Genomic DNA, 26,710 nt, shown 5'->3' with positions numbered 1-26,710 from the left:
GGATCTCGGAATCCAAGGGCCAGAAGCGACCTTGAGGGAGGGCACAGCCGCCCTCCGGGCAAGTGAGCGCCTGTCACCCAAGCCAGCTGGCCCCTTTTCCGGTGCTGCCCAGGGCAGGGACTCCAGCGTCTCTTTGGGTCATTGCATCTTGGGATTGACATTTTAACTCTTCCTCATTGCTCACCACCATCTCTCCTCTTTAATTGAAGCCCAGGCTCCTTCAGTGGGTCTTGGTGGCTTTGAGGAATAACATATTTGTACCCAGCCCCTATTGTCACATGCGAGCATTAGGGCACTGGCTTCTCTTTTTCTTTTTTTTTAATATATTTTTATTGATTTCAGAGAGAGGAAGGGAGAGGGAGAGATAGAAACATCAATAATGAGTCATTGATCAGCTGCCTCCTGCACACCCCCTACTGGGGATCAAGACTGAAACCCAGGCATGTGCCCTGACCGGGAATCGAACTACAGTCTTCTGGATCCTAGGTCGATGCTCAATGGCTGAGCCAGGCCGGCCGAGCAGGGTGCTGGCTTCTTATGCTCCCAGCAAGGCCTGAGCAGAGCTGGAAAAGGGTAGCTGACTTCTAGCGGCCTGTCCTCTGATGATGAGTCATAGCAGGAAGCTGTCCACCCCCCTGTACACCACCCCCCCACACACACCCCACACATACACACACCCGGGAGCTAGAGGAGCAAGGGCGTAGATGGTGCTTCTGGAGCTTAGGAGCTGGGCACCATCCTGGCTGCCTGGCAGGAACAAGTCCACAGAGAGGGGCCACCTGGTGGCGATTAAAGCCGTGGAGGAGACCCAGTCAGTGTGAGATGCTGCCCACCACCAAGGGATGGGAGAGAAGCGCTCTGGCTTCTCCCTTCCGCTCACCCTTCAGTCTCCTGACAGTGCCTCTCATTGGCTGAACCCAGACAGGAGCCGGGGAGCCCAGGAAATAGAGTTTAGGGGGTCAACCCTCAGGGCACCTCATGAAGCAGACCAGCGAGAGGAAGAGCAGAGGAGACCTGAGAGCCGACCGGCAAGTGGCTGGCACGTTCCCTTAATTCCACTTCAGCCACAGTGAATGATTAACCGTCCCAGAAGTTTTATGACACCCTCTGGGAAATTCTTTTATCACTGCCATCTAGAAAATGCCTCCCCCTTCTTCTAGACCAGCTGAAATCAGCAGACACCTCAGAAAGTGTTAGCTACACGTCCTCTGGGCTCCTGCAGTTCTTTGTTAAATCTCGCTTTGTGGTACCTGTCACTGGGGTATTGTAATGTATCATTCCACGTCTGATTTCCTCCACTCAACTTGGAGACCCTCAAGGACAGATGGGGTATCACAGGTCTCTGCAGTCTTGGGACCTAACTCGAGATATGTGGGGGTGTCTGCCCCAGGTGTCATAGCTGGTGAGAGGCAGAGCAGGGATTGAGCCCGGGTCTCTGGCCCTGTGCCCTTTCCACTCTGGGGTTTGCTCTGTAGTCACCAGAACTCCCAAGAATTAGAACTTGAAAACCCTGGAAACCTAGTTCCTGGGCTTATATCTTATGAAGTATAATGTAACATATAAAAACATCCCTGAGTTTTCTAGACCTTCATTAATCTAAACAAGATGCTGGGGGGCTGTGGAAGTAGTTTGGGCACGCCGACAAGGACCTGCCTTCCTATATTAAATCTAAGACTGAATTCTGCTAAGATATGTGTCCTTTTATTGTAACCAAAAGCCAAACTCACACTGCTTCAGAATGTTAGATTGTTTATGATGTGTTCCCCAAAAATGAATCAGAAGAAATGTAAAGAATTAAAAAAAATAGTAAAGAATTTAAAGAAATAGTAAAGAATTTAAATCATGACACCCACAGCTTTCCTTTGGAGTACCTAGAAAATTCTAAGGGAAAAGATGCATTAATTTATAAAGCTAAAAAAATGGCATTAAAAAAAACCCTCAACCTTTTCACCCAGAGATCCCACTTCTGGAAATATATCAGAAGAAACCCAAAACACTGATTGGAAAGAATATATGCACACCTATGTTCATTGCAGCATTATTTATAATAGCCAAGATCTGGAAATAGCCCAAGTGCCCCTCAGTAGATGAGTGGATAAAAAAGCTGTGGTACGTTTACACAATGGAATACCACCCAGCCATAAAAAAGGAAGGAAATCTTACCTTTTGCGACAGCGTGAACGGACCTGGGAATTATTACACTAAGTGAAATAAGCCAGTCAGAGAAAGACAAATACCATATGATCTCACTTATATGTGGATCTAATGAACAAAATAATTTAACAAACAAAATAGAAATAAGCATAGATACATAAAACAGACTAGCAGCTGTCAGAGGGTTGGGGAGCTGGGAGGAAAAATATAAAGGGGTTAAACAAAAAATTACACATATATATGCCACCCTAATAAATTCAATAAAAATAACAATTTTTAAAACTCAAGAAGAGTTTTTAGGGAGCAGATGAGATGTGATTTTCTCTTGTCTATTTTGGTTTGAGTTAATAACTCTTCAGATGGAGGACTACATTGTATGTTCCACTGGTGGCAGGAATAGGCAATATTAACTGCTGTAAGGAGATATACAAGCTCTATCAGTAATTATGATGGCTTTGTTTCCTTATTTGCAAAACCTGAGCTCTTGCTGTTCTTGTTATATAAGCTATTATACCCAAAGGAGAAATATTTTAATAAAATGGAACTCTTTTTGATTTCCACTAAATAACTGCCTGGGAGTGACAGTGTACCAGCTTCCAATGTTGAATTAATTAGAGAAATGTATTTGTTAGGCAAAGAACGGTCAGCCTTTATAGTTCTGTTACTGGGGCTCTCTCACGTCAATGAGCATAGTGAATTGATTTCATTTTTGGAGCCACATCCCAGGCCTGAACTACAGAGGGAGGAGACAGACCTTGCAAAGCTGGATTTACATAAAAGAACACCACCCTGAAACTCCTAAAGTCCATATTGTATAGCAAAACAAAAGTGCTTTTTTAAAAACGTCTCATGAGATAAAAATTCAGTTTCATAGAAGCAAATACTGAACAAAGCAACAGATAAGGGGATGCACAAGGCCAGTGGATGACCTAGGCATGCTGGTGAGGGCCAGGCAAGGGATGCAAGGGAAGGCAGGGGGGGAGCGGGGCGTCCAGTCCCCAGGCCTCTGCTGGTCCTTTACCAGGAGCAGGAGTCTGTCTGCTGGGCCTTGACGGTTCGAAGACTGACAAGGCCCAAGCCCACCGGCAGCCTGATAGAGCAGCGGCTGCCAAAGTGTGCTTCAGGGGCCCTGGGGGTGCTGGAGCAGCTCTTATCAGGAAAGCAGATAGTGGGCTCTTACTTAGTTCCGGTATGTTCAGGCACGGAAATTGAAAAATTTCCCCCAGCAGAGCAGATTGTTAAACATTTGCCACCACACAACTGTCTGGGGCTCCCTGAGACCCTTTCAGGGGATCTGCATGGGCAAATCTACCTTCATAATAATTCTAAGCTATCGTTTGACATTTTTACTCTCCTTTCATGAGCGTGCAGTGGTGTTTTCCAGAAACTACAGGACAGTGATACTTCAGCAGACTGAATGCAGGAGTAGATATGAAAATCCAGCTATCTTCTATTAAACCCAGAGTGTGCAAAAATCTAAAACAATGCCACACTCTTCTCACTAATTTTTGTTGTTTGGAAAATGGTTATTTTTCATAAAAATTTTATTTATGTTAACATATGACTGGCTCGTTACTATCTTATTGTGAATTAACAATATTTTTTAAAATTTCTCAATTTTAATCTCAAATTTGATAAATATTGATAGATATAACCCACATAAAAACTCTTTGGCATTCTTAATTTTTTTTAGAGTGGTTTTAGGTTCCCAGCAAAATTGAGTGGAAGGTACAGAGATTTCCCTTACACTCCCTGCACAGCCTCCCCCATTGTCAACATCCCTACCAGAGTGAACATTTGTTACGGTTTATGAACCTACATTGTGTGCAGGGAGGAAAATAATTTTCCCTCTACCCTTCTGAGCTGGGACCAGTGTAATAAAAGACAAATTAACAAGAGAAAACCAAACAGAAGTTTATGTATCTCATGTATACTTGGGAGATACCCAGGGAGAGGAGGAACTCTCCAAGGTGGCTTAGAACTCAGGCTTGAACACAATTTGAAAAGCAAAGGGGGGGGGGGGTGTAGGCCTTTTGAGGGAGAGTAAATGATTTTCAGGAAAGATGAGTGGGACCTTAAAAGAATAGATGGGAGATGAGAGTTTGTAACAAAGTTTGTCTAGGTGTCAACTGCTAGTTTCTTCTTCTTTGATGAGTCATTCTTTCCTGATTGATGAAACTCCAGAAAGCAGAGTTGTGATAACTGAGTTCCTTTTTTTTTTTGGAGGAACTATCTTTAGGAAGATAAGGTGTTCAGAGAAACCCACTTTCTGAATTTGCTATTTAAAAAAAAAAAAATGTCTTTATTGATTTCAAAGAGAGGAAGGGAGAGAGAGAGACAGAAACATCAATGATGAGAGAGAATCATCATTGATGGGCTGCCTCCTGCACACCCCCTGCTGGGGATCGAACCCACAACCCAGGCATGTGCCCTGATTGAGAATCGAGCCGGGATCTCCTGGATCCTAGGTCGATGCTCACCCGCTGAGCCACACTTGGCAGGGCTGAATTTGCTATTTTTCAAGTGTCTACAATTCAAAATAATCTATACACCAATGCAGCATATTTTGGGGTGGCATGTCCTGAACTTCTTCAGATGCATTTTGGGGTGGCAGATTCCACTACCCTTCATTCGACAGATCATTATCACTCAAAGTCCATAGTTTGTATGCAGCAAGAGGTGTCCTGTGTGCCATGAGAAGTTTTAAAACATGCAGCACCTGACTAGTTAGGGGCACTTACCTCTTTCCCCTTAGATTGTCAAATTAAAAATGACAACAGCCAACAACACAACAATAGCCATCTGGTGTAAATGAATCAAAATTGTACCTACTTTTTTGGTCAGATTTACAAAAACTATATTTTTTGGTGTGCCGCAGAATTTTAGTAATTAGTTTCTGTGTGCCACAAAATGAAAAAGGTTGAAAATCACTGTACTGTGGGTTTGGACAATTGTATAATGACATGTGTCCATCATTATATTATCATACAAAGTAGTTTCATTGCCCTAAAAATCCTTAGTGATCCGCCTACTCATCCCTGCCTCGCTCCGTCCTAAGCCCTGGCAGCCACTGATCTTTTTACTGCTTCCATAGCTTTGCCTTTTCCAGAAAGTTATGCAGTTAGAGTCTTTACAGATTGGCTTCTTTCACTTAGTAATATGCATTCAGGGTTCCACCATGTCTTTTCATGGCTTCATAGCTCATTTCTTTTCAGCGCTGAATAATATCGCATTGGCTGGATGTCCTACGCTTTATCCATTCACCTACTGAAGGACACATGGGTCACTTGTGCATTTTGGCATTTATGAATAAATGTCGGGTCTTATGTGGACATAAGTTTCCAGCCTTCTTGGGTAAATACCAAGGAGTATGATTGCTGGATCAGATGGTAAGAGTATGTTTAGTTTTGTAAGAAACTGCCAAACTGACTGCCAGAGCGTTACGTTTCTACCAGTAATGTAAAAGAGTCCCTGTTGCTACGGGTCCTCGCCAGTGTTCTTATTTTGGCCATTCTAATTTTGGCCACTGTCTAGTGGTACTTCATTGTTGTTTTAATTTGCATGTCCATATGTGATATGGAGCATCTTTTCGTATGCTTATTTGCCACCTGCATACCTTCTTTGGGGAGGTATATTTTGGGTAACATTTCTTTATCATATATATCTTTTGCAAATATTTTCTCCCAGTCTGGCTATCCTCTCATTTTCTTGACAGTGTCTTTCACAGAACAGAATTTTTAATTTTAATGAAGTCCAGCCTATCAATTCTTTCTTTCATGGATTGTGCCTTTGGTGTTGTATCTAAAAAGTCTTTGCCAAACCCAAGTTTATCTAGATTTTTCTCCTGTGTTATTTTCTAGGAGTTTAATAGTTTTGCGTTTTACATTTAGGTCTATGATCCGTTTTGAGTTAATTTTTGTGAATGGTGTCAAGTCTGTGTCTAGACTCGTTTTTTGGGTGGACTCACAGTTGTTTCAGCACCATTTGTGAAAAGTCTATCTTTGCCTATTGTATTGCCTTTGCTCCTTGGTCAGACATCAGTTGAGTATATTTACAAGGGTCTATTTCTGGGCTCTCTATTCTGTTCCTGTGATCTACTTGTCTGTTCTTTTACCAGTACCACGTGCTGTCTTGATTATTACAGCTTTATAGAAAGTCTTAAAGTTGGGTAGTGTCAATCTTCCAACTTTGTTTCTACTTCTTTACTATGGAGCTGGCTATTCTGGGTCTTTGGCGCCTCGATTATTAAGAGTCTAAAGGGGGGAGGGGAGCGCCGAGACCAAAACTTTTGAGAACTGTTGTTGTAGAGAAAGGTGGACAGACACGCAGATGAGTGCATTAAATTCTTGTGGTAGGAAAGAGGGTAGAGTGTAGCGGAGGGGAACCTGAACTGAGTTTTGTACATCCTACAGCCTTGTTCTGGGGGCTGAACACTCTGCTGCTTGAGGGCTGACCACTCTGCTGCTTTAGGGTGCATCTCTGAGTCCAAATTTAGATGCTGTGTGACACAGACGTGAGCCTGGTCTCAGGAGAGAACCCCAGAGAGGCATAGGTCATGAACTGTCAACTTGCCTCGGGACTAGAGAACACAGGGCAGATTGGGGCCCTTTGGAATTGGTCTTGCACTTATCCCAGAGCAAGGCGGGTCTTGGTTACTTGGGTTGTGCATGTAACTCCAGGGCTACGCCTGTTGGTCTTCGTAACTAACAGGTTAAATCTCAAGAGTAAACCATGTTAAAAAGAGGAACAATCACATCTGTACTGATCACCTACCACCCTCTACGTTCTTCAGAAAACACATGCAGAGAGGAAACCCCAGGACAAAAAATAATATATCCCCTGGTCTTCTGGACTCCTCCGGGGAGAAAGCTTTATTTGCCGAAAAAGGCCAGTTGCTTCCTCTGCATCCCTCACCCAGGCCACACCCCAGATTCAGGCCCCTCCCGAAGTGAGAGAGGCCAGCAGCTGGCTTGAGCAGAAGTTTGGGTTGAATGGGGCCGCCCTACAGAGTGAGCCACGCAGCTGCTCCGTGGCCCAGTTGACCTCATCAGCTGCAAGGGAATCATGAGGAATCCCTAGAGTGAGCCAAAGGAAGCAAGGCTGAGGCCAAGCCTTCCTGTGCCCTGGCTTTGTGCAAGTACATCCCCCCCAGAGACAACCCCAGACAGCTCCCCATCCATTAGCCATTTGTCAGACACATCCCTGCTCCTGGCACTGTGCCAGAAGCAACAGCATTCTTGCTGGGGAGGCAAGGCTGTTGTTAACCTGGGGAGCCCTGGTGCGTTCAGAGGGTCCCTGAATGTCCGGACGCCAGGCATGTGTGTTATTGTCCAGGGAGAAGGCCTCGAGTTTTCACCAGATTTTCAAAGGCAAGGGGAAGTTCTTTCTCAAAAAAAGGTTAAGAACCACTATGTTAGAGGTCAAGTCACTATAGCAGCTCTGTCGAGGGTTTTCAAAATGTTCACTTAATAACATTAATTCAAAAAGTAGCTGAGTTGTTCTCCAAGCCTGGCTCAGTGCTAAGGGCTGGAGATGCAACAGTGAGCAAGACCAGATGCCATCTGTGTGTCACTGAGGGTCACAGACACAAATCAAACAACCTCACAGTCACATGTCGAGTTTCAAATCACGTCTTGCCATGAAGGAAAGCACCCTGGTTTTATAACCGGTACAACAGTGGGTGTTTAGTTTTTGTTTTTATATGTTTGTTTATTTTTGAATAGTAATGTATTCATGTTTAAAAAATTCAAAAGGATTATACAGTGAAACCCCCCACCCACTCACCCTATCCCCTAGCCACTCCCTGGAGGCCAAGCATGTTCTCCAGACTGATGGGTAGGCCTCCTGTTGTTAGACCAACGAGAGAAGAGCAAGCTTACCTGAGAATATGAAGCTTGAAATGAAACTTAAAGCATGAATGTGAGTTGATTAAGTGAAGGGGATTGGAAAGAAATAGGGGAAACACTCTAGACAGAAGCGACAGCTTGTGCAAAGGCCCTGTGGCAGGAGACAGCATGGTGGATTAGAAGAACTCAAAGCAAGCCTGTGGCTAGAATGCAGGAAGCAAGGGAGCGAGAAGTCCAGGATGCCGTGGGGTGGGGGGGATGCACTCCTGTAGACTGCTCAGCGTTATAGCTTTTCTCCTGGGAAACCACTGAACGATGAGGGGAGACGCTTGCATTTTGAAAATATCACCCTGGATACTGTATGGAGAAGGGATTGGGAGGGAAAGCAGTTAGTGGGTTCTTATTTAGCTCAGGTGAGAAATTATGTTTGTGGTGCTTTATCTACTTACAGGAAGTCGTTGAATAAGTTTTACTCAACATTGTTTTGTTATAATGTTGATGAGATGCCTTGAGAACCTAACTCTTGTTTATATCAATTGGTCTACGTTAAAATTGTCTTTGTTATGCCTTGTTTTGTGGCAGTTCCAAGAATCTTTTGATGGCGTTATGTGTGGACTTACTGTATACTGCAAGCAATGTATTGGTGTGTGTGGTTCTTGCTTCTGAAAAACGTTAGCAAAACATTTGTTTCAATTCTCTCAACTGGATGGGAGAAAATTCGTAACAAGAGTTTGCTTAGAATGTAGTTAACTCCTGGCTAGATTTTGTGTAAGCATGTGGCCGAACTGACAGAATAATTTAGCATCCTGTAAAAAGGTTGCTGGTCATAGGGCTGAGTCTCTTAGAAAGTGGCTAGAAGACATCTGGTCCAGCCTCCCACCCGAGCACCCCAGATGTCTCCCCTCTGCAGGAGCCCCCAGTGGCAGGAGGTTGTCACTGTAGTTACAAGATCATGACAGAGTGACCATGTGGGCGATGTTCGATAATTAAACTCCCAATGTCTGTAGTTGTTTCGATATGTGCACACTTAATTTCCCTTCTGTTCTCCTGACCCCCCAGAATGGCTTATTCTGAGGAGCAAGCAGGCGTCCCCTGTGGTTTCATCCGCCAGAATTCCAGCAACTCTGTTTCCTTGGACTTTGAGCCCAACTCCGAATACCAGTTTGTGGAGCTGTTGGAAGAGCGATACAAATGTGCCTTCTGCCACTCAGTGCTTCACAACCCCCACCAGACAGGCTGTGGACACCGCTTCTGCCAGCACTGCATCCTGTCCCTGAGGTGCGTGGGGAGGTGACCTCCAGCCACCGCAGGCCAGAACCCCAGGGGCCTGTCCTGGGATCTAAATGTCAAGTGTGGCCACTCAGTTGTAATCATGGTTTTGGAATTGCCGTGGTTGGCGACAGAACTACGAATCTGGGGAGGAGCTCTCCCAGGGCCCTTCTGTCAGATCCTGAGGAGCAATCTTCATTTTTTGCCACTCACTTACTGATTTTCACCTTTGGTTAAAATTCAGACCACACCTGCTTTGCATGGGAAGGCAGACCTAGCAGCACAGTCTGTGTTGGAAAGGACCCATATTTCTCCAAGGCCTGTAGTCACCCTGACCCTTCCTTGCCTTAAGGCAGTGGTGGTGTCCCATCCAGAAGGAGTCTCGCTGCCACGGTGCAGTTCACTCCTCGGTGGCTGTAAAACCTGGATCATGCCACATTGAGGATGCAGACCAGGAGAAACATAAAAGCAGGCATTTGGGGCTTTGTAGGGGCAGTAAGGAAGTTGTGTCCTGCCCAGCTTAGAAAGGGGGTCATTACAGCACATACCCGCTCATGCATGGGTTCGTTCACTCAGTGCCTGTGTGTTCCAGGCACCGTGCTAAACTAAGCTCTAGCGTCCAGAGTTGAAGAGCTAGAGGGCCCTTGTGGAACAGGACCCAGTCTCTGCCTTCTGGAACCTTCCAGAGAAGCAGACCGATTGTGGTCCAGTGTGATAAGCAAAGGACTGCCGAGGGAGCCCTGGAGAGGGCATTCAGTGAGTCTGGGGGACTCACTATTTCACTTGTGTCCTGGGGGATGAATGGGAGTTTTTCAGGCTGACTGGAGAGGTGCTGAAATTGGGGTGCAGGGGGGCCTTCTGGGAGAAGGCAATAGCATGAGTAGAGACAGGGCCTGGCCGACTCTGGGGGACTTCAGAGGGTCGAGCATGGCTGGAGGGCTGGGGCTGCTCCAGGAAGAGCTGTCGAGGTCACCTCTTAATTCCTGCTCCGTTTTTATTTTTCTTTCCAGAGAATTAAATGCAGTTCCGCTCTGCCCTGTAGATAAAGAGGTTATCAAACCTCACGAGGTAAGAAAATCACTGCTTTGGGTTAGCAGCTCTCTAGTTGACAGAGAAGCCAGTGTCTTGATTGGACATCGAGGCTGGAGCAGGAGGACAGGAGGATGGACCTTCCTGGAGTCCACGTTCCTCTGCCGAGGGGTCGGGTCACACCCCTGACTGTGACCTGCTCGAGGGAGGCTTGTTTGGGTCCTTACTGGCTCCCCACGTTTCCCTTCCTGCTGCTTCCTTACGCTCTTCCTACACTCGCTCCAGCCAGATCGAGTCACTTGGAGAAATGAAAATATCCTGTTTCCAGGAATTCACTTTCTTATCTGGTTAATCGCTAATACTTCCTTTTGTTGTTATGTCTGACAACGACCTTATCAAGATATAATTCATATGTCACCAAATTTACTTTGAAAGTATACATGTGCCTTGGGTTATAGTAGGGGTGGAATTACTGGGTCATATGGTAGCTCCATGCTTAACATACTGAGGACCTGCCAGGCTAGTTTCCAAAGCAGCTGCACCATTTTGCCTCCCGCCAACCGTGTATGAGAGTCTGATTTCCGCTGATCCTTGCCAGAATTTGCTATTGTCCATCTTTTTTTTTTTTTTTAATATCTTTATTGATTTCAGAGAGAGGACGGGAGAGGGAGAGAGAGAGAGAGAAACATCAATGATGAGAGAGTCATTGATCCGCTGCCTCCTGCACGCCCCCGACTGGGGATCGAGCCCGCAACCCGGGCATGTGCCCTGACTGGGAACCGAACCCCGATCGCCTGGATCCTAGGTCGGTGCTCAACTGCTGAGCCACGCCCGGCCGGACTGTCCACCTTTTTTTATTATAGCCTTCCTCGTGGGTATGAAGAAGTGTCTTGTGGTTTGATTTGTGTTTCTGTAATGATTAACGGTGTTGAGCGTCTTTTCATGGGCTTGACCATTTGTATATGTTCTTTGTAAAAATGCCTATTCAACTCCCTCGCTCAGTTTCTCAGTGGATTATTTGTCTCTTGTTGAGTTCTAAGAGTTCTTTATATATTCTGGATACAAGTCTCTCATCAGACACATGATTTGCAAATATTTTTCTCCCATTTTGTCTTTTCTCTTTCCTTTGAAGCACAAACATTTTTCATTTTGATGAAGCCTTCTTTATATTTGTTTGTCTGGTCGCCTGTGCTTTTAGTGTTGTATCTGAGAAACCCTTACCTAAGCCATGGTCGTGAAGATTTTTCTCCATTAAAATATCCTTTTAAGCTCTGTTCTCTTCCTTTAAAACTCTGTTATGGGACATTCTAGCATCACCCCCACCAGGAAGCCCCCTGAACACCTGTCTGACACACATGCTCCTTCTCTGTGCTCTTGTGATGCCCAGCAGAGGACAGAGCTATACTTGTGCCTGCCTCGCCCAGTAGGCCAGGGGTTGGCATACTGCAACACGGGATTTTTTGGGACATGTCCAGCCTACCACCTGTTTTTGTATGGCCTGTGAGCTAAGAGCAGTTTTTATATTTTTAAATCATTGGAAAAAATCAGAGGAAGGGAACACAGGAACTCTGTACTATTTTTGTAACTTCTTGTGAGTCTTAAACTATTCCAAAATTTAAAAATTTAAAATAAAAATAAGCATAATGTTTTGCGACATGTGAAAATTACATTGCACTATTCATACATAACGTTTTATTGGAACATAGCTACGCCCACTCATTTTAGTATTGTAGATGGTGGAGTTGAATAGTTGCAGCAACGACCATTGCAGTGTGGTCCGCAAAGATGAAAATATTTACATCTGATCCTTTACAGAGAAAGTTTGCCAGCCCCTGGTTTGTGCTGAAATATTAAGTCAGCATAGCTTCAGTGACACTACCTGATAACTAATACAAACCCTTCTGCTGGGACAGGAAGCTGAAAGCATCACCCTCAGCCACAGCCCCACCTCCTGACCTCTGAGCATGTGGGGTCAAGGTCACCATGAGATTCTCCTAGCTGCAGCCTGCTGTGCTGCGCGTTGAATGACCTGGCTTGTATGTTTAGTGACCTGTCAGAAGTATGTATCGGAGACAGCTTTTCCTTTTATGGTGGTGAATCTGGTATTTCCATGCCAACCACTGGTCTGGAAGGTTTCGCCTGCCTTCTGTGATGTACTTGACGACCACATTAATAATGAATCATGCTGTTCTAAAGCGTTGGTGTGAGACCTATCATGTTTATCTTTTAGGTGTTTAAAGACAATTGCTGCAAAAGGGAAGTCCTCAATTTATATGTATATTGCAAAAATGCTCCTGAGTGTAATGCCAGGATTATTCTGGGACGATTCCAGGTTAGTATTACTCACAAACAATATTTACATTTGCCAATTCCCAGTGACGTGCATTGAACACCTTTTTGTGATAGTTACTGAGCTAAGCCTGGGGCTGGGGTGGTCATTGGGTTGCCCTCAGAGAATTCACATCTAGAAATTCTGCAGCACACCACACCTAGGGCTGTGGTGTGAGTGAAGAGATTTGTTCCATCTGGAAGGCTCGGAAGACACGCTCCCTGTACTAGACCTTAAATTGTGAGTGAGAGGCATGGATCCAAAAGTGAAGATATGAGACATGGTGGGCAAAAGGAACACTTAAGCAAGGACATGTTATTTGGGGGGAAGGATTTGGGGTCCCTGGGGCAGGAGTCGGGATATGACTGCCCAAAAGCATTCGCAGAGGCCAGGGTAGGTGGGCCCAGCAGCTGTGGGCCCTGGCCTCTTACAGTTTGTGATCGAAGGCAGAAAACAGGTCAGAACAGAGATAGAATGGAGTTTAAAGGTGAAGCATCGTTATGAGATGCAAACAAAAAGGTATAAGGGAGACGAAGGGGAGTCAGCTTCCTCTCCAGTGAAACTGTCCTACCCACTCTTCTCTCCAGCAGGAAGTTTGTTAAAATTCGGGCTGAAAATGTGGTTCTGCCATGGCAGGCAGGCCGGTATCAGGCTTGACCACACTACGGGTGAATGAGGCTCAGGCATCTCAAGCTTCAGGAAATTGCCTGGAGGCTGCTGAATTTTCCACTCCTACCCACGCATTTTAGAATACATTTCAGGCGACTCTTTTCTCCATCACTCCTCCAAAACCCCCCAGGCACCGAGCTTATAAATGTGCAAATGATTTCCTGTCAACCCAGGGAGTTCTTTGGAGCTTCAGGGAACTTTGCCGGGTTTTCCTGTGACAGTCCCCAGCCGCCTGTCCCAGAGCAGGGTCTCTTTTCCAACTTGCTTGTGTCGTCTCTAAGCCTGAAAAGGAAACAAGGCTCAAATGGACCGTTGATCAGGCTTTGTGACCAGATCATCAGCTTCTCGAGGACTGGCTGATTTCTTTCCACCTCTTTCTTTCCCTTCATTCAGTGCTCTCCTCACTTCGCCTGATAGGGTGTGGGATCTCACAGGTAGCAGAATCTAGATGAATGCTGACTGTTTGGGTGAGTTGAGGGTAATATCAATGAATTTGGATAAGATGTGGATTTCAGCTGTCATTACCATTTGTTTTTTACTAGCAGAGGCAAAAGAAAATAGGTATATTTCTTTATCTCCTATAGAAAAACTCTATCCTCTTTTTCTCCTTCAGAGAAGGGGTCAGCAAATTGTTTCTGTCAAGAACCAGACAGTAAATATTTTAGACTCTGTAGGCCGCACAGTCTCTGTCACAACTGCTCAACTTTCCCATCTTAGAGGGAAACCAGCCACACACCATATGAGAACAACTAGGTATGTGGCTCTATTCCAGTCAAACTTTATTTACAAAAGCAAGTAGCAGGCCAGGTTGGCCCAAGGGCCATAGCTTGCCAGCCCTGTTTGAAAGGATTTTTCGGGGAGACAGGCTTGTTAGGATTTTGATAACTTGTCAGAATCACAGTAACTTATAGTCATTCAAAGGTGCTCTTAAAAGATGCCTGTTTCCATAAATCTCTAATGTGAAGACAACTGGAATGAACACTATTTATATCACTATCCTCTTATATTCTAGTTGAAAACATTTCCTGACCTTACAAGACTGGCCCTTCTCAGCTCCCCTTGGGTCTGGGATCCTGTATTCCCTCTGCCTCCTTTTCATGACCACTTCTGGGCCAGCTTCCTCTCCTTCCCTTTTCTTCCTATAATCCCATATTTTCTTCCCTCTTTCCCCTCTGTCCTGCTGGCCTTTACCACCTGCAGGTCAGGACTTGGTGCTGGGGTGGGAATAAAGAGTGCCCAAAAGGAGTAAAACTGTCCTGGAAGATCTGGGAAATTCACTGGCAAGCCTAAGGAAATATCCAAGAACCAACCTGAGACTATGAGCCGGTTCCTAGAAAATCGAAAATAAACTCGTTATGCCTCTTTCCTTACCATGTTCCCCCGTCCTCCTGACTCCCACGAGGCAAGGCTGGCTTTCGCAGCCCGGGTCCCAGCAGGCCTGTGCTCGGCAGAGGCGGGTGGCCTCCGCCCAGGGCCCGAAGGCACGTTGCCCTTCCCTGCCCCGCAGGTGCTGAGAGGCCCCTGGCCTCTCACTGGGCCTTCCGGGCGCCACCCTTCCAGCCCCCCTGTTTTGCGTTGCAGGACCACCTGCAGCAGTGCCTATTTCAAACTGTGCAGTGTTCCAATGAGAGCTGCCGTCAACCTGTCCTTCGGAAAGATCTGAAAGAGCACTTGAGCGCAGACTGCCAGTTTCGAGAGGAAAAATGCCTTTATTGCAAAAAGGATGTGGTAGTAATCGATCTACAGGTAAAAAAACACACAAAACAAGATTCATCACCTTTATGGGGCTAAATTCTGCTTGAGCGATCAGAGTGAACCAGGTGGGCTACTGGAAGCACCTTTCTGGATGCATTCTTGTACAGAAATACTAGGTCTAAAGAATAAATGTGTGAGAGAAGTTCTGTAAAAGACAAAAAGCCTTCTTGTCGGTCGGACCATATTCGTTTATTCTTGGCAAAAATACTGTTTGAGCACCTGCTGAGGGTGTGTGCAAGGAGTGATGCTAGTGCTGGGTCACAGGAGGTGGCGATAGTGTCTGTCCTCGGGATGCTGTGATCTGACCCGAGAGGTTGGATGTGGGCCTAAAACGAAAGCATGGACACCTCTTACCTGTGCCAAAGGAGCCATACTGATGACTCCCGCAGTCTGCCCTCTATGAGTCCTGTGCCCTCTGACTTTCTTTTGGAGTAATTGGAAAATTGAATGTAGTTGAATTCCTTTATACTAAGAAAGCAGCCATCTATATATAATCCGTTCTGGAACTAGGCCATACCTTCCTGTAGATGGTAAGCCACATAAATAGATCCCCAAAGAGACATATGCATAAACACTGCAGGCATAAAAGGGAACCCTTGAGAGCAGGGCAGTTTTGTTTTATCACATTTTTTTCCGTTTCAGAATCATGAGCAAAACTTGTGTCCCGAGTACCCCGTCTCTTGTCCCAACAAGTGCCTGCAGATTATTCCCAGAACTGAGGTAACTATAAATAATTCTCTCAGTAGACCTTACGTAAGATAAAGTTTTAGCAATCATGATGCTGTGTGTCTGACAAAATCGCCTAGGCAAAGGCCCGAGGCTTAAGTGACACCCATGATAACCGAGTCTCTGTCTGCCCTTCCCTTTTCCCTGAGAATTGGCCTCTGTTTTCGCCATAGCGCTCCCTCCACCGGGCCTTAGCGTGGCCTTTTCCTTCTCCTGTGCCCGCCCCTCTCCCCAAGCCAGCCTTGGCTCCCTGCTTGCTGCAGTCACACCGGACAGGGGGCGAGTTGCTGATGACTTTCTGTAGCATGAGGCTGTCCATTTCATAGGTGAACGAACACCTTGCCATGTGTCCTGAAACGGAACAAGACTGTCCTTTCAAGCACTATGGCTGTCCTGTGAAGGTATGGAGTGCCTTTTTGTTTCTGCCTCTACATTCTACTGTGTAATTCACTGGGTGAGTTCCTTGTACCCTGATTCCGTCTGGGATGCAAAAGGACATTCACTTATGAGAATTTTATGGCTGGCAATTGTATTGGTCAGGGTTCACCAGAGACATGGAACCAGCAGGAGATATGTAACATATATAATATATAAGTAAATGTGTATTTATACTTATATATTTATGTTTGCATATATAAATATATACATGTGTCTGCTGAATATTTATTTGTCTTTGCTCTAAAAAGGGTAGGGGGCTTACCTTTTTAGTGCATGAAATACAAACTTGCTTTCTAGCTCTGAAAGGGAACTTCTTTATAGTTAGGCCCAAACTTCCACTTGGGTTGTGTTCCAGAACTTAATCAGTATCAGAGCTGGGGAAGGGAATTACTCTCTGGACAAGGGACCAGCCCTAAACAGAAGGGAAATTGATGACACATGTTTGCTTAGAATCCATGGATCACTCAGAATCCCTAAAGGTTTGTTTTTATTAGTAATTTAGGCACTTTGCAATGATTATGAGGGCAGCAAATTTGCTTGGGTTGGGATTACAATTAGGTTGCATACCTTTGGCCTATGATAGCAGGGCAGTGATAGAAGAATCGAAATGTGCTTGGTCAGAGGGAGAACTAACCTAGGCTTAGAACTGATCTGGAGCTAATTCACCTGGGAGACAGGTTTTATATGGGAATAGCTGAAAGATGGTAATAACCACATTTAACCCACAGTCACATATTATTCCCAGGGCAAGGAAGGAAATCAGTGTTGAGAATTTTGATAGTGGACTGATTCTCTGTCTCTATGAGTTTAAAATTGTCTCATGGGTACTGTAGAATCTTGGAAAAGGGAACTGGCGGGGCTATTTTTTCTGTAACCCACCTTGAGACAAGTAAGCAGAGACTACAGAGTTCTGCTTCGGTGGAGTATCCCACCACCATGCTCGTTTGGGGAGACTTTCAACAGCCTGACATATTTTTCTCTTCATACCGAAGGGTAAACGGGGGAGCCTGCAGCAGCATGAGCACTCAGCCTTGCGGGACCACATGCTTCTCGTCTTAGAAAAGAACTTCCAGTTAGAAGAGCAGGTAAGTAAGTATTCAAGGGGTCAGGTCAAAAGGGAGGTGGCAGAGCTGCTGGGATCTGCAGTTCTCCGCATTCTGCTTCGGTGTAAGCCGACTGGGGGTAGGTCTTTTTCTACTAAGTGGCCAGACAGAGTCATAGGACCATAGGCTATTAGAAGTGGAAGATGCCTTTGAGATCCTCATTCAACAGAGGAAGTAACTACACTCAAGGAGATTTTGATGTGTTTGTGGCTTGTGTCAGGATTCGATCTCCAACCCATGTCCCCATAGTCTTGTGCTCTCCATGAGATACCATACTGCTTGTCTGTAGCCTCTCCACACACCATTTGGTTAATAATAACTGGCACCTACTAGGTGCTTAGTAGATGTCTGATGTGTTAAAATTAAATTTATATTACCATGAAACAACAGTTGAGAGTCTGTTCTAGGCACTATGGGTTTTGTATATTTCGTAGTAAGTCCTAACTCTTGCCTTGAAGAAGCTTTGCAACCTGATAAATACATACCTACATATTTATTTCACTGAGTTGCAGTTATCAAGTGAAAGTATGTGCGCAAGTGCTGATTTTATTGAGTAATTATTATAAAAGTTAATTGTTTTGTTAGAACATCTCAGAGGATCAGACTTTTCAAGCCCACATAGGGAAGAAAACCATCCATCTGCAGACAGGGAGCTGGAATTTTCTACCTCAGATTATTTTATGATGTGTGATTCCAGATTAAAGTGGTGTGCGAGTTCTAGGGTCAGATCCTGGAGGACATTAGAAAGACTGATTAAACTGTAACTTCGGTAGAAGCCATGCTGCCTAGTAGCCATTCCCAAGTTCTTCCTGTACCGTTGCTTCATTCATCCATTTGCTCATTGAACAGACCTCCCATCTGTCAGGTTCAGTGTTAGTTGCTAGGGACACTGAGTTGAGGGAGGCGCAGCCTTTATCCTTGCAGAACTCAAAAAAATATAAACAGGTATGTTGCTGTGCCTCACGGGACATGCTGTGAGGGTACCCCGTGTCTGGGCTCAATCAGTTGAAGGAAGAGGAGGTCTGTCGGTTAAAATGTTGTGGAAAGAGGACATTCCAGAAGGAGAAGTTTGCGCCACGGCGGGGAAGCAAGAGAGAGGCCGATGGTTCAAGGAAATGTGCTTATGGGGTGGAGAGACACCGAGTGTGAGACAGGGAATGGTTGGAGTCTGGTCTGTTGGATCCAGATTGCAATGGCCTTCCATGTAAGCTAAGATATTTTTTAACACTGTGCATTCAATTATTTTTTATTCATTAATATTCTGTCTTATATCAAAAAGGATTTAAGGGCTAAAAACTTGAACTAATGCTTATCAATAATAGGGAGCTAATGGAGGCTTTTAAATTGAAAACATACTTGGCCGGCTAATTGTCTGTTTGGTTTTAGAGAGTAAGACAGCAGGCGGTAGCATGGAAGATGGGGAGAGGGAGAGGAGAGGAAGAGGAGCAGCAGGACCAGGCAGAAGGGCATTGCAATGAACTAGACAGTGCAGCAGTAGAGCTTGGAAACTGATGAGCAAGGGGTCTGGTGCCAGAGTGCCTGGGTTCCAGGACTGGCTCCACACCAGTCATGTGAGTTTGGGGATGCTGCTTAACTTGTCTCTTCCCCAGTTTCCTCGTTTGTAAAATGGGGTTGTGGTGAGGGTTAAATGAGAAAGCATATTTAAGCTCTTAGCACAGTGTGTGGAATTTAAGCATTTCAATATTAGGTGGAGGCAAGATGCTGGAGCAGGTGATGGTCATGGTCATGGTCGTGGTCGTGGTCGTGGTCGTGGTCATGGTCATGGTCATGGTGATGGTCGTGGTCGTGGTCGTGGTCGTGGTCGTGGTCATGGTCATGGTCATGGATCACCCAAGGCTGCGTCAGTGGGGATGGAAAGAGGGCATTGGGAAACATTCAGAGGTTGGACTGGGATGCTGTGAGCTTAGAAGGCAAGGGACATGGTAATGTTCAGGAACATGTTAGATGTGAGGATTGGGAGACTCCTGAGTTTGCCTTTGTTCAGGGAGATATGTCTGGTGTGTAGGTGGAAGTCAGCTCTAGGAGTCCTAATAGAGGATCCTGGGTCAGAGATCAGATGGTTGTTGCAAACTCTTTGTGCATTCACTCATAAAACATGTATCAGATGTCCTCTGTGTGCCAGGCACTGTGTGAGGCTTTGGGGGTAAAGAAATGAGATGTAGCCTCAATAATTTAGTGAAGGAAAAAAGGACTTCACTAACCAAAAAAAAAAAAAAAGGCAGTAAGAGCAATGAGGGTAAGTTATACACTAGATTATGATCCGGGTGCCATGGAACTTGAGAGTGGCCTAGGTAGGTGGTCCTAGTGAGGAAATATAGTTCTGAGAAGATGTGCTCTTGAGCGGAGGCTTAGGAAGCAGTACTTTCTAGACGGAGGGGGCAGCGTCAGAGAGCAAGGCCTGATGGGAAATAGAAGTTATGTAGTCGCACTGGGCAGCGCCCATGTGAAACCTGAGTGGGCACGAGGCCCAGACCTGTAGGGCCTTGGATGGCCTGTAAAAGGCCACTGGAGATAGGTAAGTGGGGGTGACAAGACCAGATCTGTCTCTTCAGAGTATTGTGGACACCGTATGGAGTATGCATTGGAGGAAAAGAAAACTAAAGACAAGGAGAGCATTCATTCGTTCAACAAATATTTATCAAGCACCTACTGGTGCCAGGCGCCAGGCCAGTTGCTGGGGTTGCAGTGGCCTGTGGGATCCATGCCAGCCCCCACTCCCGTAAGGCTTCCTTTCTGGTACGTGTGTGAGGGAGAGTGTAGGACCGGTTGGGCGCTGTTGTAACTGTCCAGGAGGGAAGTTAGGAAGGTTGAAATGAGTATGAACCAAGATGAGATGAAATGAGAAATGGATGTAAGAGTTGTTTTGTTTTGTGGTGTGTTAGGAGTTAAAGCTGGCAAGTATTGCTGAATGAGTGGGTGTGAGGATGAGAGAAGAGTTGTCTAGGGTCACTCTTAGATTTTTGGTTATTTCTTTCAAATAGATTACAAATTCTGAGGGAGTGGCACATTTTGCCTACCCCTGGCTAGCTCTATGCTGGGCAGATTACTTAAATTCTCTGCCTTTGTTTCATCATCTGTAAAATGGGACTGATATTCATACCCAACTCACAGGGTCCTTTGAGAATAAAAGAGGTAATGAGTTATAAGGGTATGGTAGACATTCAGCAAATTTCAGCTATTACTGTCAGTACTATGCACGTGACATCTAAGGTGGTATGGTGATCAGCACTGGGGTTGTTTAACAAGTACCTACGGAGTGAATGAAGTGAACCAGTTCAGTAAATTCAGCCAAGTGATGTCACTATCATTAGATGAACCATCTTAGCGGGTTAGAAAAGGCTGACGAGAAACCTGGGGATCAGGTGTCTTTCAGAGCACCTGCAACTATTTTCCTAGCGTTATATAGAAATCTACTTGTAAATATTTTCCTAGAAATATATATATGTGATATATAATATATATACAGTTTTCCTAGAAACACTTTCTTACCTACAAAATTTTCCTAGAACTACATTTATTTTAATTTGTTTGAGTGCCTTTAAATGATCTCATTCACATTCCTGTTATTAGATTTCCGACTTATATAAGAGCCTAGAACGGAAAGAAAGTAAAATCCAGGAGCTAGCGGAAACTGTAAAGAAATTCGAAAAGGAGTTTAAGCAGGTCGCGCAGCTATTCGGCAAAAATGGAAGCTTCCTTTCAAACATCCAGGTGAGAAATGACCTTTCTGTTCATAGCCAAGATTTAGCCTTCAGTTAATTTGCAGTGAGGGTTTCTCTTATAACTTTTTAAATGGAAATAACTTCAAATGTACAGAAAAGCTGCTAGAATAAGATAGTGCAGAGAGCTCCTGTATGTTCTCCAGCCACACTCACCCGTTGTCAGTACATTGTCCCTTTGGCTTCATCATTCGTCTCCATTCATTCATCTCTCTCCCCCTTTGACCTTTCTGCACCATTTGAGAATAAGTCACATATCGTACGGCGTTTTACTCCTACATACTTCAGGATGTGTTTTGTGAGAATAAAGATCTCCTTTTACATAACCCTAGTACATTTAGCAATATCCGTAAATTTAACATGGGTACAATACTTTTGTGTCATTTCTGGCAGTTAGGGTTTTCATTAACTTTGGGCAGATATTAGTCACTTGAGTTCAGAGCCACTGAGGACATCTATAGTTCTGCAAATCAGGTGGAGGGAAGTTCAATCGAGGGAAACTATTAATTCCCTTGGGAAGAAAATGCTTTAAACGCCTCTCAAATATAGCAAAAATTATTTGCAAATCATGAAATACTATGAACAGATTCTTAATGCATAATGTCTTTATTATGATTATAAAATTCATACTAAAAAAAATTTCAAGATATGTGGTGTGGGCAATATTTTTGCAATTTGGATCCAAGATGATGCAGGCCATATAGTGTGCATACTTTGTCAGCACACTACGTGTGTGTGTGTGTGTGTGTGTGTGCACACGCACACACACACACACGTGTTTAGAGAAAAGGAAATGCGTTATAAGTTACTCTCTCAGTTCTGATCTTTTTCTAACACAGTGAGCAGTCAGAATTAAGGCAGTGAGGGGCAGGGTGGAGGAGAAACATAGTTGTAGTTTTATTTAATATCCTTCATCTAAAGAGAGCAATCGGAAGTTCAGGCATCATCTTAGGGCACTTGTGTTCCACCTGTCGTGCTTAGGCCAGAACAGGGGAGCTGACTTCCAGTTCATTCCCTGCCTTCTAGCAGAGCAGAGGTGAATCAGGAGAGTAGCTTCGAAGAGGAGAAGGCAGCGATAAGGTAAGAGGAGAGACAGCCCGAGAACAGAGGTAGATCTAAAGCTAGGTTGGAGAACCAAGTGGACAGACACTGAGAGGGGAGTAAAAATCAGGCGGAGAAGTTCAAAGCTTTGGAGCAGGACCTGGGATAGAGAGGAGGGGGAAGGTACAGGTGACTGATCTCTCTGCGCCCTTGTTGAACTTTCTGTTGTGGACTGTGTAGTTTTCATTTCACTAGTTGATTAATTAAATGTGAAATGTCTGAGTTGAAAAATGTAATCTCAATGAATTACTAAGATAAGGTATTCATTTGCTAAGATATTAATATCCGTTTTGTACTGAAAGGTTCTTGCCAGTCACATTGACAAGTCGGCTTGGCTAGAAGCTCAAGTGCGTCAGTTATTACAAGTGGCAAACCAGCAGCAAAATAAATTTGACCTGAGGCCTTTGGTGGAAGCGATTGATACAGTGAAACAGAAAATTGCCCTGCTAGAAAGCAGTGATCAGAGATTAGGTATGTCTAATATTTTGTATTCCCTTCTGGTGACTCGTATGTCTGCATGTGTTTATGAAACAAGCCAATACCTGGCCAGGTGGAGAGTCACAGCTGTCCAGGATAAACTATGGTCGAACCTGGTGGCTGTGAAACAGAGGAGCATGATATTCTGGCTACTCAGACAAAAACTATGAAGAGCCATGAATGGGGGCCGGAAGAGGCAATGGGTAGAAGAAGACCAGGCAATTCCAGGAACAAGGGAATGACGGTTTTTAACTGAGTGGGAAATAATGAGAAAGCTAAGAAAGAGATGTGGCGGGAACACTGTTTCAAGTAGAAGCATCCGTCAGAGATATTGTGGGTTTGCTTCCAGACCGCTGCAATGAAGCAAGTATCACAATAAAGTGGGTCACAGATTTTTTTCGTTTCCCAGTGCATATAAAGATTATATTTACACTCTACTGCAGTCTATTAAGTGTGCAATGGAGTTGTCTGAAAAAAAACAATGTACATGCCTTAACTAAAGAGTACTGTATCGCTAAGAAATGCTAATCATCATCTGAGCCTTCAGTGAGTTGGAATCTTTTTGCTGGTGGAGGGTCTTGCCCTAGTAACATCAAAGATCACCGATCACAGATCACAACAAATGCAGTGAAAAAGTTTGAAATATTGCGAGAATTCCCAAAATGGGACACAGACACCAGCAGGGAGCAAATGCTGCTGAGAAGATGGTGCCAATAGACTTGCTCACCACAGGGTAGCCACAGACCTTCGGTTTGTAACGACAGCAATGCCTTGCAAAGCACAACAAAAAAAGTTGCAGTAAAGCAAGGTCTGCGTGTGCAGAGAGATGCAAAAGGGTGTGGCTGTTTAAAAGCATCCGGGTTGAAACCCGTGGGTCCCCCCCAGCACACCCTAGCTGAATGCTGAGCGTGTGTCGTCCCTTCACGCGGGCGAGCCTCAGCTGGAGGGCGCATTCGAGTGTGCTTGGTGCCACTCTCGCCACGACACGAGATTCACCGAGCTGATGTCATCAGCACGAATGGCCCATTGGTGGACACTGAAGTCACTTCTCCTTTAGGATGTCAGAGTTGTGTTGCTTGTTTGCGGGTAACAAAATTGCAGCTTGGGCAAACTGTAAAGACAGCCCAGGCCTACAGTGTCTGTTTCTCTTTGCAGTTGTTTTGGAAGGCGAGACGAGCAAGCACGATGCCCACATCAACATTCACAAAGCGCAGCTGAATAAAAACGAAGAGCGGTTTAAGCTGCTGGAAGGTGCCTGCTACAACGGGAAGCTCATCTGGAAGGTGACCGACTACAGGGCGAAGAAAAAGGAGGCGCAGGATGGGCACACGGTGTCGGTCTTCAGCCAGCCCTTCTACACCAGCCGCTGCGGCTACCGGCTGTGCGCCAGGGCCTACCTGAACGGGGACGGGGCCGGCAAGGGGACGCACCTGTCGCTGTACTTCGTGGTGATGCGGGGGGAGTTCGACTCCCTGTTGCAGTGGCCGTTCAGGCAGAGGGTCACCCTGATGCTTTTGGACCAGAGCGGCAAGAAGAACCACATCACGGAGACCTTCAAGGCCGACCCCAACAGCAGCAGCTTTAAAAGGCCCGACGGGGAGATGAACATTGCCTCCGGCTGTCCGCGCTTCGTGGCTCACTCCACCTTGGAGAACGCCAAGAACACCTACATTAAGGACGACACCATGTTCTTGAAAGTGGCCGTGGATCTAACTGACCTGGAGGATCTCTAGTCGCTATTTCTGGGGTGGAAAAGGGACTTCTTTGGTCCAGACGCGTGGAGGAAGCCTTTGGTGAGCACGGGGACTGAATTTCAACTCAGTACACGTTTGTACTTGGCTTTTTGCCCTTAGTGTTTGAAGTCAGTTTAAAACTTCCTAAGTGCTGTCTTCTTTTTACATTTCACCCTGTCCCAGTTTGAAACTTAAAGTGCTTAGGATATCCTCTTGTTATTTATATTTTTCTATCTCTTGAAAGATGGTGAGTTTCTTAAAAGCACGTTCTGGGGCAAGTTCTTTTACTGGTGCTTAGATGGGGTCTCAGGGTAGGCAGGCACTCTGTGTTTGGTGTTATTGAGGACACTGATGTGGAATTCCCAATTGAAAACGCATTGGTATTTTTGTTCCGCTGGTTCTAGTCTTGACTATACACCTGCAGAAGCCATTTTTTGGGGTAGGTTGTTCCAGATCAGCAGAGGGGTGGTGTACTTACAAAGACAGTATGTCCAATTGGAACAGATTTTTTTTTTTGGTCAGATACTAAATTACTATACCTCTAAATATTTTCATGAAATTCACCAGTAGTCAGCAGACACAGTTTTGCAAGGCTGCATGAGACCTGGTGACGAGAGTATCTTCATTCTTCCTGCTAAAGTACAGAAGGAACTACAACATAGCATGTATGTAAGGAAATATAAACATCCAACCAAAGTCCAGATGTTATTAGGTTCAGCCATATGAAAAACTGTTTTCATAGATCAAAAACAGTCAAATATTAAGAGTTTAATAGGGTTTAGCTTAATGTATATATGTGTATGTACGCAAATAATTTAAAGATATTTTGGTAATAATAGGACATTAATGTTAGGATGGGCAGAATTTAGTATATGATGGAGAAAGTGTCATAAATGGATAAGAGGAATTTAAAACCTAGGGAAGACATCATTACAATTTCCTATGAGTGTCAGAAGCACTCCCATCCAAAACTGATTGCTAAAAACAGTATCTCCTGTTCTTTTTGAGAAAATTTTGAATTCATAAATTGGTATGAAAGTGGGCATTTATATAAACTTGTGACTTTTCTTGTCAAAGTCCTGAGTACTCTGTGAAAAAATTATTATCTTCTAATGCATCTATCCGTTTGGATCTGAGGGGGTGTGTACAAGTTGAGATGAGTCCTTCTGACTCTTGATAAGCCGGAGGTTTACAAAAAATACCCAACTTACCTGAGCCCTGATTCACTGTTGTGCAACTGAGCATTACTCACACTTGGCCTGGCCTCCTTGATCCTGCTAGGACAGATGCCATGGGCTGAGGGCCACGCAGCACAGCTCATTCGGGCAGTGGCCATGCACCTTACAACTTCTGAACAGCTAACCAATAGAAGAAGCATGATTTATACCAGTGGCTTCTGGAGTAACTGAAACTTCCTTAATCTCTTCTGTGAAATTTTCAAGATGCTAAAGACTCATCCCAAAGGATTAAATTCAAAGAAGTAGGTTCCCAATAGAAATATACTCAAGAACTACACTGTAGCTGCTGGTGAACTCTGGTACAGCGGATGGTCAACACATCAGGACAAACTCAGGAAGCCCTTCTCTAGACCACACAGGTGATTCTCTGCGTGTGTTTTCAGTGTTTCTCATCAAGTCCAAGATCACCCTCTGTACTCCTGGGGAGTGGAAGTTCATATTGTTGTAACTAGTTTTAAGTAGTTGAAGTGAAAAACATTTTAAAGTGAATTTATCAAAATACTGGTTTTGTGTTTTAACCAACTTGTCTACATAAAAGTATACGTCATGGCATGGTTTGCTTACGAGTTCAGAGTCCCTTCCTCATTGAAACACTGATCACAGAACAAGGTATTCTAGAGTAAAAAGCACTCCTTTACCACAAAATAAGAGTCGTAATTTTTGTTTTAAAGAAGTAGACCCATGTAAACTATTTTTCCTCTTTTGTAATATGAAATCATTTTTAATCTATATCAGTAAGATTTAATTTTTATCTCGTTTGGTTTGATAGCAATTCCTGGTGAAAAGAAAACAACACACTAGGCATAATAGGGGAGTTAACCTTGAGAAAGATATGTGCAGGATTAAAGTAGGGTGGGGAGGTGGGGTACATATTAATGCATATTAACGGATCTACATTCTAACCCCTGATCTCCAAATTTGATGCTTTCAGAGATGGTCACAGCCAAGTTCAATTCATAGTGCCAACCTTAGATGCAAGTAAATAGGACCGAGAGCCACCAACCTTTTGTGGCAATCCGTCCACACCGCCAACTACCTCTTTTCTCTTAGAAAGTGGTTGGACACGTGGGTCTTACTCTTACATAAGAATTCTGGGCTGGAGA

General features: G+C 44.7%; 1 protein-coding gene across 3 annotated transcripts in view; it reads left to right on the top strand.

Annotated features, from left to right (window-relative positions):
- Window positions 1–26,248, top strand: part of TRAF5 (TNF receptor associated factor 5) — a 41,528-nt gene extending 15,280 nt beyond the window's left edge. For all 3 annotated transcript variants that reach the window (XM_081122003.1, XM_081122002.1, XM_081122004.1), the window contains 10 exons: window positions 9,060–9,278; window positions 10,280–10,337; window positions 12,529–12,630; window positions 14,878–15,042; window positions 15,694–15,771; window positions 16,104–16,178; window positions 17,208–17,300; window positions 20,910–21,050; window positions 22,462–22,630; window positions 23,792–26,248. In XM_081122003.1, the coding sequence (XP_080978129.1) occupies window positions 9,061–9,278; window positions 10,280–10,337; window positions 12,529–12,630; window positions 14,878–15,042; window positions 15,694–15,771; window positions 16,104–16,178; window positions 17,208–17,300; window positions 20,910–21,050; window positions 22,462–22,630; window positions 23,792–24,369 (1,677 nt within the window). In that variant the 5' untranslated portion in view covers window position 9,060 and the 3' untranslated portion in view covers window positions 24,370–26,248. The remainder of the gene's footprint in view (window positions 1–9,059; window positions 9,279–10,279; window positions 10,338–12,528; window positions 12,631–14,877; window positions 15,043–15,693; window positions 15,772–16,103; window positions 16,179–17,207; window positions 17,301–20,909; window positions 21,051–22,461; window positions 22,631–23,791) is intronic.
- The last annotated feature ends 462 nt before the right edge of the window (window positions 26,249–26,710 follow it).

This window comes from Miniopterus schreibersii, assembly GCF_964146895.1.
Source record: "Miniopterus schreibersii genome assembly, chromosome: 19".
Classification (NCBI taxonomy): Eukaryota; Metazoa; Chordata; class Mammalia; order Chiroptera; family Miniopteridae; genus Miniopterus; species Miniopterus schreibersii.
The sequence above is the reverse complement of the archived record's forward strand: the minus strand, read 5'-3'. Positions and strand labels throughout refer to the sequence as shown.